General features: G+C 35.3%; 1 protein-coding gene across 1 annotated transcript in view; it reads right to left on the bottom strand.

Annotated features, from left to right (window-relative positions):
* LOC111053434 (tyrosine-protein kinase Shark) overlaps positions 1–16,520 on the bottom strand; it is a 34,177-nt gene that overhangs the window by 5,436 nt on the left and 12,221 nt on the right. The window contains exons 9-13 of the mRNA XM_039438911.1: positions 16,360–16,512; positions 15,556–15,816; positions 12,385–12,537; positions 11,639–11,744; positions 6,545–6,713 (exon numbers count right to left, since the gene is read on the bottom strand). Of these exons, the coding sequence (XP_039294845.1) occupies positions 6,545–6,713; positions 11,639–11,744; positions 12,385–12,537; positions 15,556–15,816; positions 16,360–16,512 (842 nt within the window). The remainder of the gene's footprint in view (positions 1–6,544; positions 6,714–11,638; positions 11,745–12,384; positions 12,538–15,555; positions 15,817–16,359; positions 16,513–16,520) is intronic.

Below are 16,520 nucleotides of genomic sequence, written 5' to 3'. Positions count from 1 at the left end.
GAAGTGGACATTTCCAAATGCTGTCAATTAAACACACTTGTGCCTGAATAAAGGATAACATACACCCACATGAAAATCCTATTCAAAAATTAGCCTGTTACTACGTTATAGTCTGGGGGCAAATGTTTGAAAAAGGAATCGTAGGTTCCCGAATTATTCAAACGTAAGGACTGTCCCCTGTTTGCTATATCTGTAATATAAGAAGGGTTTTTATAATGTTAATGTCATAAGAAGTTATGTCCCAATAATGCATTTTAATTGTTTCTGTTTTTTCGGATTTTTGTTTTGAAATGTTTCTGTTTTTGACTATTGAATTATATTCTATCCTGAAACAAAGGCCGATGAGATGTATTATAATTATCCACACTGAATTGAAAGACAATGCCCCAGTTGCACAAAAGCCTGTTGAATTTTAATCATGATTAAGTGCTACGAGAACCAATCAGAAAAAACTTCTCTGGAAAGAAGGCTTCTCTGATTGGTTCTCGAAAAAATTAAGCATGATTGGAATTTAACAGGTATTTGTGCAACCGGGCCTAGATATTGTCCAACCACATATTTATTAAAAATCGAGATCAGTTTTTACACCATTATCAATCTCTGCTGATAAACTTAAACTGAAAGTAAAGAGCAGCAGTAACGGCCGAGCACCCCTCCAGAATATTTAGCAGTCTGCCTTTGCTATCAAAATTCAAAAACTTAACTTTCTCCTTGGCCATGAACTTGTGATCGTTTGTTATCGAATGTTCAGCGAAGTTTGATTCCCCATTACAATTATTCCATTTTCCGATATGCTCTTTGAGTCTACTTCTAAAACTCCTACCTGTCTGACGTAGTGTTGCAATCGCCACACTTGAGTTTCTACAAAATTTATGTATGGGACAAGAGTGGGGTGTATAAAAATAGCTGTGTGGAAAACAGCAGTCTTCTAATTTATACTGAGTCTTCGTGATACTCAATATAAATTATTTAGAATTCCGTTAAATTGATTATTCTAGATGAGATCATTGATAATTAATTAGTTGAATTCAAGATAGGGTATTAATAAAAAAAAACAAGTTACATTATTATTTTGGAAACATTTTTTATGATCCAAATCCGGGAGTGTGACAGTTTTGACGGGTAAGCCTGTTGTCCTCTCACAATCAAATTAAATCTCTCTCTATATATATATAAAAGCGAAATGGCACTCACTCACTGACTGACTCACTCACTCGCAGAACTAAAAATCTACCGGACCAAAAACGTTCAAATTGGTAGGTTCAGTTGGCCCTTTAGAGACGCACTAAGAACGGATTTGAAAAAAATTTCCAAAGATACGCCCAAAATCTGCGTTTTTCCAGCGTTTTTAGCGTTTTCTCAGCTTTATCGAGAACAAATGAACAGAAAATGTTCATATTTAGTACAGAAGCTCAGCTAGGGTGTAATAATGTTGTGTTAGAAGGAATTTACAATAACGTCAAAGATACACCCAAAATTAGCGTTTTTCCAGCGTTTTTTTTTTGCTTTTTCTCAGATTTATCGAGAACAAATGGACAGAAATTGTTCAAATTTAGTACAGAAGATCAGCTGGGGTGTAATAATGTTGTATTAGAAGGAATTTGCAATAACATCAAAGATACACACAAAATTAGCGTTTTTCCAGCGTTTTTTTTTTGCTTTTTCTCAGATTTATCGAGAACAAATGAACAGAAATTGTTCAAATTTAGTACAGAAGCTGAGCTAGGGTGTAATTTATAATACTGTAATGTTGTGTTAGAAGGAATTTAAAATAACGCCAAAGATACGCACAAAATCTGCGTTTTTCCAGCGTTTTTAGCTTTATCGAGAACAAATGAACAGAAAATGTTCAAATTTACTACAGAAGCTCAGCTGGGGTGTAATAATGTTGAGTTAGAAGGAATTTGAAATAACGCCAAAGATACACCCAAAATCAGCGTTTTCTCAGTTATTTCATCAAGTAATAGACAGAAAATTTTCAAATTTGATACAGAGGTTTAGCTAGGGTCTAAAAATTTTGTGATGAGGTGACTTTAATATTTTATGCAGGCGAGCGAAGCGAGCCCGCTGATCTCATTTTTGGACTATCCAGTCAGGGGTCCAGGGGCGGAGCCCCCTGGCTAGACGGATATGGCGAGCGAAGCGAGCCTGATGGCTAGTAATATAATAATTGTACCGGGTGCTTCAAAAAATGTATACACACTTTAAACAATCGTAGTTTTACCGCTCTACAAGGCTCATGTTATAATAATCGTCCAAAGTTAGCATAATCATCCCTCATCATCCTAATCATCCCATAAAAAGTTAGCATAATTGTCCCTCTATGTTATATTGTTAGTTGGAATTTGTAATATCAACATGGCGGACGTACGTTTGAGTTTTGAAGAACGTAAGCAGGTTATTAAGTGGTACTGGAAGTTTGAGAATGTAAATGAAGTTCAAAGACAGTGGAGAAGGGAGTATGATACAGAACCACCTTCAAGATTAACAATTACACGCATACGAGACAAATTCGAAGTTCATGGAACAGAGTGTGATGTGCATAAAGGTCATTCAGGTCGGCCTCGAACAGCTACAAGTGATGAGTCATCAACAGTCTTGGAACTGTTTCAACGGTCTCCTAACAAATCTTCAAGGCAAGGGGCACGTGAAAGTGATGTAAGTGCTAGCAGCGTGCTACGCATTCTGAAGAGAGGCAAGTATCGTGTTTACATTCCAAGGCTGGTGCAACAGCTAAATGACGACGATCCAGATCGAAGGTTGCAATTTTGTGAATGGATTCAGGAGATGGTGACGTGAACCAGGATTTATTGGTAGCATCATTTGGTCGGATGAAGCCCAATTCAAACTTAATGGAACTGTCAATAGGCACAATTGTATTTACTGGGGTGAAGAAAATCCTCACATTACAATTGAAAAAGCTGTAAATTTGCCTGGTGTAAATGTGTGGTGCGGTTTGTCTTCAAGGGGACTCATTGGACCTTTTCGATTTGAAGGCACTGTAACTGGTATTAATTACCTAACAATGCTTGCTGATTCCATATTTCCTGCCATTCGTGCATTATATGGTAATGATGATTTTTATTTTCAACAAGATGGTGCTCCGCCGCACTATCACAGGGACGTACGAGCTTACCTGGATCAAAATTTGCCAGGTCAGTGGATAGGACGCAGGGGGCCAATCGAGTTTCCACAGTAGAAGATGAGGTGTACAAACGTAAACCACGTAACCTAGACATTCTTTGGAATGAGATTCAAGCAGTGTGTAGAGAAATCTCATTGGACGTTTTGATACGATGTACAGAATCAGTGGTGACACGTACTCAGAATTGTATTGATGCTGCAGGTCACCAATTTGAACAGTATTAGCATTTGTTATTTATGTTTCATTTACATTGGACTTCCAGCTTTCTATTTTCCTGAAATTTAACTTTGTAGAACGGTAAATAAATTTTCAATGAAAGTTCAAAGTGTGTATACATTTTTTTGAAGCACCCGGTATAAATAATAATATAATAATTGTATGAATAATAATAATGATGTGTGGTTGATAATGAATGAATGTGAACTTACCACTTGATAGGCCAGCGTCCGCCCTGCGATGCGGTGTAGTAGTCACGGTCGCCGCAGCGGCGCGACAGTCCGAAGTCGCTGACCTTGGCCTGGTTTCGCGAAGCCAACAGGATGTTGCGAGCTGCCAGGTCGCGGTGCACTCTCTTCTGCCCAGCCAAATACTGCATCCCTGCAACAATTTATTTATTTATTCATGGAGACAACAGGTAAAACCCCATTTTGCCTCCTTCACACTATACAATAATTTCCAACATAATAAAATTTTCAATAAAAATAAGATAGAAAATATGATAAAATAATAAATTATAAAAATAGCCAATTATAAAAATGAAATAAGATGAAAATTATAAAAATAGCTAATTATAAAATTATGAAAATAGAAGAAATGTAAAGTCGTATATAGAAATACGATTGGAAATTATTACTCGTAAATAGTAATAGAAATGCAGTAACTGAATTCAATATGAAAAATGCACACATACCTTAGTAAACTATAATCATTACTATTGAGTGTTTCAAAAAGGACGCACATCGAAGTTTGAGGGAATATATTTTCTGTATAGGGAATATTTTGTTCCCCCAAATAACAGTTGGCACTACCGCACTCATTGTTGAACCGGCATGCACCATTTTACATTTACTAGTGCTTCTTAGTATTCATTTGTAATCTGTAGTGTCTGTGTATGTTCAACTATGGTTTTTTCAAAGGATGAACGTGTGTTTATTATTGAAAGTTATTTCGCATATAAATCTTACGAACGAGTGAAAGACGAATTCAGGTTGAAATTTCCCAATTCTGCAGTACCTAATAAACGCCACAATAGCGCGTCAGATCGATTAATTTCGTGAGACTGCAAGTGTACAGGATTGGAAAAGCACAGGTCGACGTCAGTGTTAACAGAACAAGTTCTGGACAATGTGAAGCAACGTTTGACTACCTCACCCAGGAAATCACTAAGAAAGTTATCTGTATAGGCTGGATTTTCACTATCTTCCACTTTCAGGGCTACTAAAAAATTGAATCTGCGTCCTTACCGCATCGGAGTCGTTCATGAACTGAAGGATGTTGACCATGGGAAACGTATACAGTATTGTCGTTGGATACGTTCTCTTGTCAATGACAACGGTATTGAAATATTGGATCGTGTTTATTTCAGTGACGAAGCGTGGTTCCACTTATATGGTTACGTCAACAGCCAAAACTGCCGAATATGAAGCATTGAAAATCCTCACGCATTTCAAGAACGACCATTACATGCACGTAAAATTGGTGATTGGTGTGTGATCTCCCGGCGTCGTATTGTAGGGCCTTTATTTTTTGACAAATCTGTAGATGGTGTTGTGTATCGCAGCCTTATTGAACAATTTATAGCATTGTTAGAGTTAGACCTTAGAGATTGTTGGTTTCAGCAGGATAATGCAACATGCCATACTTCTGCTGAAACGATGAATATGTTACGAGAATTTTTTGACCATCGTGTGATAAAAGGATTGTGGCCGCCAAGATCCCCAGATCTTACTCCAGCTGACTTTTTTATTTGGGGGAATTTAAAAAGTGAGGTTTTTAATAACAATCCTCATACACTTGACGAGTTGAAGGCTAATATTGAAAGTGAGATTAAAATCATTTCTGAGCAAACACTACGAAAAGTGGCTGCAAATGTTATGAAACGTGTTCGAACATGCATTACTAGTGGAGGAAGCCATTTTGAACATTTATTGTGAAGTTTTAAAGGTAATTTGAATATAATAAAGGTAATAATTTCATACAGCATAACTTATAAATAATCTAATAACTTAATATAATAAATTCACATTCTCAAACTTCCATGTGCGTCCTTTTTGAGACATCCGTTAGTATATAGTCAAGAGGCAAAAAATGTGTCTGTGTAATGTAGTATCACTAGCCTTTATGAGGATAATAATTGAATAAAAGAAATGCAAGCGCAAATCACTCACCTTCCTTCACTCACTGATTTCTCGGCTCCAAATTGTACCGTTTACTCATATTTTGGACTTTTTGTTTTCTTTTAACTCATATTAGATGTGCATTAGGATAACAAATTGATTAAATGAATAAATTCTGCGTTTTAGTGTTGATAATTTAATTCCAAATGTGACCCACATAACATGATTTTATTTGGACTTTTATGTGAATCGAAATGGGTTAAGTTTTAGGATTGAGCATGTTGTTCTATTCCAGAAGTGTGTTCAAAGTAATCATAATCCAACTATCAATCAATCTATACAACTTCTAGAAAAGTACCACAGACCAAAACGTTTTCAAATAAAATTTATACAACAATCCAAATGTTCTAGATTATAATTAACTTTGTTTCACATTATTAAATGACACTCAAATTAACAAACCAAAACAAACGAGAACACATAATCAAATTAATTATAGCAATTGTGTATCAAGTCTTACACGTCCTCAACAACGTAACTACATTCCTGTTTTATTTTAAAATAGCCTAGCTACACTACACTGCAACATTTTCCTTAAGCCGGCTCCAGACATGCATCATTCGGCAAACACCGAGCAGCGACTCGCCGAATCGCTAGTAGTGTGGATGGATGTTTGTCTATTCGGCAAGCAGTGAAAATTCGTGCTCGTTGTTTCAGCCGGCTCCAGAAATGCGGCATTCGGCGAACACCTAGCATACTCGCCGAATCACGAGTAGTGTGGATGGATGTTTGGTATTCGGCAAGCAGTGAACATTCGTGCTCAGAATTGTATTGATGCTGCAGGTCACCAATTTGAACAGTATTAACATTTGTTATTTATGTTTCATTTACATTGGACTTTCAGCTTTCTATTTTCCTGAAATTTAACTTTGTAGAACGGTAAATAAATTTTCTATGAAAGTTCAAAGTGTGTATACATTTTTTTGAAGCACCCGGTATAATATAATAATTGTATGAATAATAATAATGATGTGTGGTTGATAATGAATGAATGTGAACTTACCACTTGATAGGCCAGCGTCCGCCCTGCGATGCGGTGTAGTAGTCACGGTCGCCGCAGCGGCGCGACAGTCCGAAGTCGCTGACCTTGGCCTGGTTTCGCGAAGCCAACAGGATGTTGCGAGCTGCCAGGTCGCGGTGCACTCTCTTCTGCCCAGCCAAATACTGCATCCCTGCAACAATTTATTTATTTATTCATGGAGACAACAGGTAAAACCCCATTTTGCCTCCTTCACACTATACAATAATTTCCAACATAATAAAATTTTCAATAAAAATAAGATGAAAATTATAAAAATAGCTAATTATAAAATTATGAAAATAGAAGAAATGTACAGTCGTATATAGAAATACGATTGGAAATTATTACTCGTAAATAGTAATAGAAATGCAGTAATTGAATTCAATATGAAAAATGCACACATACCTTAGTAAACTATAATCATTACTATTGAGTGTTTCAAAAAGGACGCACATCGAAGTTTGAGGGAATATATTTTCTGTATAGGGAATATTTTGTTCCCCCAAATAACAGTTGGCACTACCGTACTCATTGTTGAACCGGCATGCACCATTTTACATTTACTAGTGCTTCTTAGTATTCATTTGTAATCTGTAGTGTCTGTGTATGTTCAACTATGGTTTTTTCAAAGGATGAACGTGTGTTTATTATTGAAAGTTATTTCGCATATAAATCTTACGAACGAGTGAAAGACGAATTCAGGTTGAAATTTCCCAATTCTGCAGTACCTAATAACGCCACAATAGCGCGTCTGATTAATTTCGTGAGACTGGAAGTGTACAGGATTGGAAAAGCACAGGTCGACGTCACTGTTAACAGAACAAGTTCTGGACAATGTGAAACGTTTGACTACCTCACCCAGGAAATCACTAAGAAAGTTATCTGTATAGGCTGGATTTTCACTATCTTCCACTTTCAGGGCTACTAAAAAATTGAATCTGCGTCCTTACCGCATCGGAGTCGTTCATGAACTGAAGGATGTTGACCATGGGAAACGTATACAGTATTGTCGTTGGATACGTTCTCTTGTCAATGACAACGGTATTGAAATATTGGATCGTGTTTATTTCAGTGACGAAGCGTGGTTCCACTTATATGGTTACGTCAACAGCCAAAACTGCCGAATATGAAGCATTGAAAATCCTCACGCATTTCAAGAACGACCATTACATGCACGTAAAATTGGTGATTGGTGTGTGATCTCCCGGCGTCGTATTGTAGGGCCTTTATTTTTTGACAAATCTGTAGATGGTGTTGTGTATCGCAACCTTATTGAACAATTTATAGCATTGTTAGAGTTAGACCTTAGAGATTGTTGGTTTCAGCAGGATAATGCAACATGCCATACTTCTGCTGAAACGATGAATATGTTACGAGAATTTTTTGACCATCGTGTGATAAAAGGATTGTGGCCGCCAAGATCCCCAGATCTTACTCCAGCTGACTTTTTTCTTTGGGGGAATTTAAAAAGTGAGGTTTTTAATAACAATCCTCATACACTTGACGAGTTGAAGGCTAATATTGAAAGTTAGATTAAAATCATTTCTGAGCAAACACTACGAAAAGTGGCTGCAAATGTTATGAAACGTGTTCGAACATGCATTACTAGTGGAGGAAGCCATTTTGAACATTTATTGTGAAGTTTTAAAGGTAATTTGAATATAATAAAGGTAATAATTTCATACAGCATAACTTATAAATCATTTAATAACTTAATATAATAAATTCACATTCTCAAACTTCCATGTGCGTCCTTTTTGAGACACCCGTTAGTATATAGTCAAGAGGCAAAAAATGTGTTTGTGTAATGTACTATCACTAGCCTTTATGAGGATAATAATTGAATAAAAGAAATGCAAGCGCAAATCACTCGCCTTCCTTCACTCACTGATTTCTCGGCTCCAAATTGTACAGTTTACTCATATTTTGGACTTTTTGTTTTCTTTTAACTCATATTAGATGTTCATAAGAGTAGAAATTTACTCTAAATTTTTTTTAAATCATATTAGATGTGCATTAGGATAACAAATTGATTGAATGAATAAATTCTGCGTTTTAGTGTTAATAATCTAATTCCAAATGTGACCCACATAACATGATTTTATTTGGACTTTTATGTGAATTGAAATGGGTTCAGTTTTAGGATTGAGCATGTTGTTCTATTCCAGAAGTGTGTTCAAAGTGATCATAATTAATTATAGAAATTGTGTATCAAGTCTATAATTGTGTTCAAAGTAATCATAATCCAACTATCAATCAATCTATACAACTTCTAGAAAAGTACCACAGACCAAAACGTTTTCAAATCAAATTTATACAACAATCCAAATGTTCTAGATTATAATTAACTTTGTTTCACATTATTAAATGACACTCAAATTAACAAACCAAAACAAACGAGAACACATAATCAAATTAATTATAGCAATTGTGTATCAAGTCTTACACGTCCTCAACAACGTAACTACATTCCTGTTTTATTTTAAAATAGCCTAGCCACACTACACTGCAACATTTTCCTTAAGCCGGCTCCAGACATGCATCATTCGGCAAACACCGAGCAGCGACTCGCCGAATCGCTAGTAGTGTGGATGGATGTTTGTCTATTCAGCAAGCAGTGAAAATTCGTGCTCGTTGTTTCAGCCGGCTCCAGACATGCGGCATTCGGCGAACACCTAGCATACTCGCCGAATCACGAGTAGTGTGGATGGATGTTTGGTATTCGGCAAGCAGTGAACATTCGTGCTCGTTGTTTTCCCGGTCGGTGTGGGACTTTTGAACACATCAAAGTAGACGAATGTTCATGTGAAATGTACATACCATATGTTAATATAGAACTATAATCTAGAGATACTACCTCTCCGGTTAAAATTGGTAACTAAATTATTACCCAGTCCAATTTTGTAAGGTTGGCATTAAGTTGAGGAAGGTTTCTAAACAAGATTTGAGCTCTGTCACTTTATTATCATGGGCATGCAAGGAAAATGCACTAAGTGCAATTTTTCATTATTTTGAATTAATTGTATAAACTATGCATATTAAATCATATCAAATAATAAATTATCAAACAAATGAAGAACACTTTATTTCTTGCACTATGATATTATTTTGTGAAAAATCACTATAAGGAAATTATGATTGATGTTAGAAATTAGAAATTGATTTCCTGAGAAATTTACTTTTATGGATTTAGTGGATTTTCCTTGTATGCCCACGTATGTTAGTACCAAGTTGAAGAACTTATCTATATTATAATAAAGAAAAAACTGGCTTATACACGTACGGGATAGGAAAATTATGTTTCATGCATCATCACGCCTAAACTACTGGACTGAAATTAACTTAAAATTTTGCATATAATTAACTAAAGATGGTTTTAGGCCTACTTCAAGCTCTTCAAAGATTCTACTCGCTCATGCTTTTAATTAGTCAACTTTTAAAATAGACCCTTGCTGAGCAAGGGTTACCTGCTAGTTAATGAAAAATTCAAATCTTGATGAAAACTAGATAATAACCAGTACCGTCCAGGTTAATGAATTATTAATATATTTCTACAAATATTTTTTTCTAATCAATTAAAGTTAAAATTCTAGGGCTATTCATGTCCTATAGTTATTGACCCGGGTACATAGGGTTAGTTTGGTTTATTTATAAAAGCAGAATTAGCATGAAGAGCATCTTCAATATCGAGATCCATGTTTATTTATTTATTTGGTTAGCACAAACAATACAATGATCAAGAAAGAAAAAACAAGCTATTGCCTTAAACTTTTCCAATTTCCTAATCTAGTTTCAAATTGTCCAAATATTATACATAGGTTATGTCCATTTCAATTTCTACACCAAATCACAATCTGAGAATATAGATTAGAATAAAACAAACAATTTTAAATTTGGATAGATTGATAGTAGAACTTTCGTAAAAACGTGAAACAAACTTTAAATTCACAAAATAAAGAATGAAACCACTTAAATTTTGAGCTCAAAAATATCATGTTCACCTTAGCTGTTTCATGTTGACGGTAGATGACATTCAGTTGACGAGTATTTGCTATACCCAAAACGATCAACTGCTCGGCAAACCACGCATGTGTGTAGATGTGTGCTCGTTAATCGTCAAATATCTATACGAATAGTTCGCTGAACGCCGAACATTTGCTGCTTGCCGAATGACACATGTCTGGAGCCGGCTTTAGAGGAGTGAATAATTCAACGGCAATATTTTTAGCTCACGTCAGCAAATTGTTTCAAGGTAAATTTCTCACTGCAGTTGACAATTATTGTTTCATTACAAAATTTCCATCTCACTTCAGTGTGTTGTTTTGTTGCATCATTTTTGTTCCTTTTTTGTACAAAATTAAATTGAAAATACTGTGATCATCACTACTTCAAATCAAATCAATTTTATTGCATAAAAAAAACAAGATACAATAGTCACTTATTGAATACAAAATATAAATAAGAAAAGCAACTTGAATATAATATAAGTTGATGCTACACGTGGTATTTGATGTTTGTAGGGACAGTCCCAGATTGAATACAATTTGAAACTAGAGCCTGCTAAAAGCAATTGTTGCAGATTCCAAGGAGATAATTACCTTATTTTATATCTCATGTAAAATTAACAATTATTCAAAGACATGGCTTTTAAAAAAGGCAAAACTTGATAAGATGCGCAGCCCTATCATGCAAATTGCAATTTGAGGGGTCTATATAACACAGAGTTTCTAAAAAAAATCATATGAAATCACATAAGGCTAAACAATATTTTCAGACCCAAGCTGTATCTGTGCACTAAATTAAAACATTTTCTGTCGAATGGTTCTCGATAAGCTGAGAAAACTAGAGAAATGCTAGAAAAAGGAGTCGAAAGTTCATTCAGATTTTTAAAAATCTGTGCGAATTGTCTTGCGCGATTGGCCTATGGAATCCCAAGTTGAAAGTAACACTTTATGACATCAGAATCCTTCAGAGAAAGCATCGTTCATCAGAGGAGGGAGAGATGAGAAAAGTTTATGAAATTTCAGTGAATATTAGGTTTAGCATCATGTATAATTAGATAAACTAGACACTCACCACAAGCAATCTGCCACGCCCACAATTTCAGATCACTTACTGAAATATTATTTTGATTTTTCAGAATATACATCAACATAGAGCCCAATGGCGCAAGTTCCTGAACCTAGAAAACGCAAAATTTCATGTATTTGGAGTTTGATCATATTGATACATCAGTTCAATTGATATAAGGAATTATTGGAATAGGATAGGAAAGAATATTCTTATTCATGACGTGGCGAAGTTTGCACAGTGAACCACTCTACCACTCAAATACTGTAAGAAACCACAGGTAAATTAAAACAGGATAAAATAAAAAAAAATGAAAATTGAAATCTTCACTATAATAAAGGAAAGAACTGGCTATACACGTACGGGATAGGAAAATTATGTTTGATGCATCATCACGTCTAAACTACTCAACTGATTAACTTGAAATTCTGGATATAGATTCTTAATTAACCGAGGGTGGTTATAGGCCTACTTTCAATTCTTCAAGATTTCATTACAAGTTTTCAGTTTGTCAAGATTTAAAATAGACCCTTGCGGAGCACGGGTTTTCTTCTAGTAACGAATAATACTAGACATTGCATGACTGGCTTTAGTTATATCAGTAAAAAGGGAGTGAAATTTGATCAATCAAATTACAAACCCAAGAACCAGACAGCGCTAGCAGACTGAAGGTACCTTAGGGCCACATTACACCTACATATATTTTGATAAGAAGTAACGATCCATAGCAAAGGAAGATAATATTTACCAACCATCAACAACTGCGGCCCCGATGACAGTCCAATGAGCCGAACTATACAATGGTGATTCAACCCAACCATTACTTTCACTTCTTTCAAAAACTGATCTTTATTCTTTGATCTATTTTCATCATGTAAAGTCTTCACAGCAACTTCTTCCTGAAATTGAATAATAGTATCATAAATTCATAATTTCATCACCTACATTTTCAATCGTATATTGGACACAGGGACAGTTCCGGGGTCATGGGCGTTCTTGAAAATGTTTCTATTGCAAAACAGGTAGTTCATCGGATCCAAAAAATTATAGAACTATTGCAATTATAAATAGCATTTTGAAAATTTTCACTAAATTATTATGTAGAAGACTGACTCATTGGGTTGAATTCTGTGGCATACTAGATGAGAGCCAGTCTGGGTTCGGCAGAAATTGAAATTGCTTAGAAAACATTTTCGTAATGAACACTCTTGTTAAGTATTATTTAATAAATAAAAGCAAAAATGTTTTCGCCGTTTACGTGGATTTTGAGTCCGCATTTGACTCTGTTCCTAGGGATATGGAATCAGCTGGGATCTTTAGGTGTGAGTAGAAATATTTCTTACAATATTTATATTCGAAAGCTTGCTTTAGTATTGAGGTTCAGGAAGAGGATTATTGTGAAGTGCAATCACAGCACATAAAGGTGACAACGGGAGTTTTGCAGGTGGACTCTTTGAGTCCACTCTTATTTGCGTTGTACATATCGGATATGGAATAATTTGTTTAGACAGAGGGGACTGAGCGGCCTGCGTCTTGGAAGGATCATGATATTTTAATGCTGCAATATGCAGACGATATTGTCATTGTCATTTTTGCAGACAGTATTCCAGATACTCAATCAAATCAAATCAAATCAATTTATTTTCCATTTTTACAATATATACAGAGCATAAAATTACATAGTCACTGAAACAATCACAATATAACTAAAAAATCACAATCATACCCTGAAGAACATTACCAAAAATCAAATATACATGGAAAATAATCCGAAAGGTTACAGAAACCTGTTTGGGCAGAAAAAAAGAAGTGTTACAGTTTACAAAGCAAATTGAGAAAGAGTAAAAAAAACTAAAAAGACAAGAAAAAAGGAAACAAAGGATACTAGAAACAAAGTTCGTTGTTTGTTCGAACTTAGTGAATCACTGGGGCTAAAGCTATAGCATAAGCTATCTTAAGACAAAAGTAATGCCATTCCATAAAGGACGTTGGCCGTCTTAGTAAAATGGAGAGTATTGCATGTCAGGGAGGAAAAAATCATTATTGCAAAGAATATCTGGGAGTAGTTTTTCAGTCATCGGGTGGTTTCAAAAATATGTGTAGTAGAGTGTTGAATAAATTTAAAGTACAGACCGCTGCACTTATGAATACGCTATCAAACCTCAAATCTGATACTTGGGAGACTGAAACAAAGTTATATGAATCTATCTTGATTCCAGCTACGCTCTACGGAGCTGAAATTTGGGCGCAGGGCATGGAAGAAGCATTAGAGATAGCTCAATTGTTCTTTTATAGATGGCGAATAACCGTTACTGGGGCGGGCTTCACCAGGATGGGCAATTGGGATGGAAATTGGTCCATCTCATTTAAAATTCTATATATTCAAGTTGATTCTAATATGACTCATAAAAATTCTAAACATGCGTGAGTCTAGGTATCCATACGTTTGTTGTAGAGTTCTGCTGGAGGCTGAGTTGGAGAACGAAATTGGGTTACCCACGTGATGAAATCCCGGTTTCGCACATTGAACTTCCGTCAAGTCTGGGGAAATTATGGTTTTTGTAGGGTTGATCTCACAAACAGCTACAATTGGATGATTATATGACATATATAAGGAATGAAGATGTCCAGTATGCGTTGGCATCGCAGAGCTGTGGCATATATTGGAGAATAAACCCTAATTCAGAAATGTCTAAATTGTTGTCATGTAGGATTCCGATTAATGTTTCAAGATGCGTGACTCAGCTCAGAATTCTTACTGTCTTGGGATCTATACTCAACTTTGGTAGTAGAGGATATTTACTTGACATAAATAAAGCCTGCCCATCTTGCAGCACTCAGAATCAGTCTTTGAGCTATTTTCTATTGAGCTGTGGAGTATATCAGGATATAAGAGAACGGTAGATTGCGACGTATGTATATAACTTAATATTGTGGACGATATAGATAAGGTTATAGTTTTACTTTCAAATGTCTCAAGGCAAAGAATATTAGATATTTATTCGTACAATGTGGAATCATTGAATAGAAGAGGATATGCTCTGGTTTGCCATAATTGATGAATCTGTAATGTGCCATTTTTTAGTGTACCGGTAGCTATATGTGATCGTTACCTATTAATCCAAGATCATTTATTCTGTTTGTTATAGTCTTTATTGCGTTGATGTTATAAATTGTGCTTCTGTGATTATCAATATTTCCCTGTATCCTACTCTGTTTTTGATATTGTTGTAATTTATGTATTCATTATTGATGATCGTGTGCAACTCTTTGTATAGGGCATGGCCCTTATGACAAATGAAAATTTCTATTCTATATTATGTTGTAAATTGAATATGATTTACACTTAATTTATTCTTCTCTCATAAAAAACATTGTTTGTAATTTGTAAATAATTATTCTGCTTTATTGATTATTAAATTTTTATTTTTGAACTCCACTTACTAAATTTCTCGTTTCAACTTATTCTCCCTCTTTTTATAGCCTACATCTTTTTTCATAGCTATATTTCTACAGCTATCTTGTGATTTAAATATGTTATGGAATACCTCTTCAACTTTCCTGAATCTAACCCAATTATCATCTCCTCTAATCTTATTAGTTATACTGAATCGCTGTGGATATTTAATGAATTGCGAAATTATATTTCATTTGTTTCCATTTTTAATTGTACTCTTATGCTATCAGACATGTCATTAAGGCTTCTACCGGAATTTGTCCGAGAGCCTTTCTATGTTTGTATCAAATGAATAAATGAAGTTTCAAAGTGAAAACCATAATAAATACAGCAGTGGACTGAAGAGATTATATCTAGTTATTCGGTGCGGGGGCGGGCGGACGTAGAAAGAAGCCAACTGCGCATGTCTGACTGCAGCATTCCTAATTATAAAATTACGCCATGCTGGCCGGTCGACTCAAATAACTGGGTACGAAGTTCTTAACTGTGCATGACTTATGAGTATGAGAAGCAAATAGTTACCTTCAACATTCTTTTCTAGCGACTGTTTTAGCGGAACGGGCGGAGGTGAATTTAGAAAATTGGCATCAGTTTCGAATCTTGAAATCACAGGCTTTGTTTTATGCTTTGCCGGCAAAGGCAGCGTGGAAGTGTGCAGTAGCGGCTGCTTCGATGTTCCATCTTTCTGATTATGCTTATGATGCTTTCTTGGCATTGTTAGTGACATCTGCAAAGATTAAAGACAGACACAATTATACAAAAATAACATTTTTATTCAAAAATAACTACAGTAAAGGATGAATGAAAAACGGAGTTTAATTACTAGTAAATTCCAGTAACGTTGACAATAATTCAGTAAAGTGCTCTCAAACCACTCACCGATGGTTTATAACCAAGGGATAATGCACAGCATCCATTCAGCATATTAATTCATTCTGAGCACAATTTCAACAAATATACAGGATGTCATAAATGAGGAGTAACCCGATTCAAATAAATTTATTTAACAACTTTCTTGTTTCAAATCAACCTTTGTTGATTTACATAGTTTGAACAAGCTGCTTGACTTAGTGCTTAAAAACGTTGTTGAATCGTGCTACCTGTATTTTGACTTCATTTCTATAAATGTGAGTGTATAGAATGAGATTAATAAACCAACAGAAAAAAATGAACACGATACGTTCACAAAAAACCCTACAACCAAAGAGAGGGAGAATTGAAAAATGAAAGTCTTAAGAGAACTGAAAGAACATAAAATGAGAAAAATTACCTCAGAAATGGGCGGAGGGAGGGGTGGTTTTGGTCTTGGAGGTATTGGCAATTGAAGCGTAGTTGGCAGTCCGTCTGGCATCAGACTGTAGTGCTCTACCACTTGTTCCAGGGAGTCCAAGAGTGGCCCATCGTCAATGTAATAATATTGACCCTATAGAA

The sequence above is a fragment of the Nilaparvata lugens genome, chromosome 1, assembly GCF_014356525.2.
Source record: "Nilaparvata lugens isolate BPH chromosome 1, ASM1435652v1, whole genome shotgun sequence".
Taxonomy (NCBI): domain Eukaryota; kingdom Metazoa; phylum Arthropoda; class Insecta; order Hemiptera; family Delphacidae; genus Nilaparvata; species Nilaparvata lugens.
This window is presented reverse-complemented; position numbering and strand designations above follow the sequence as displayed.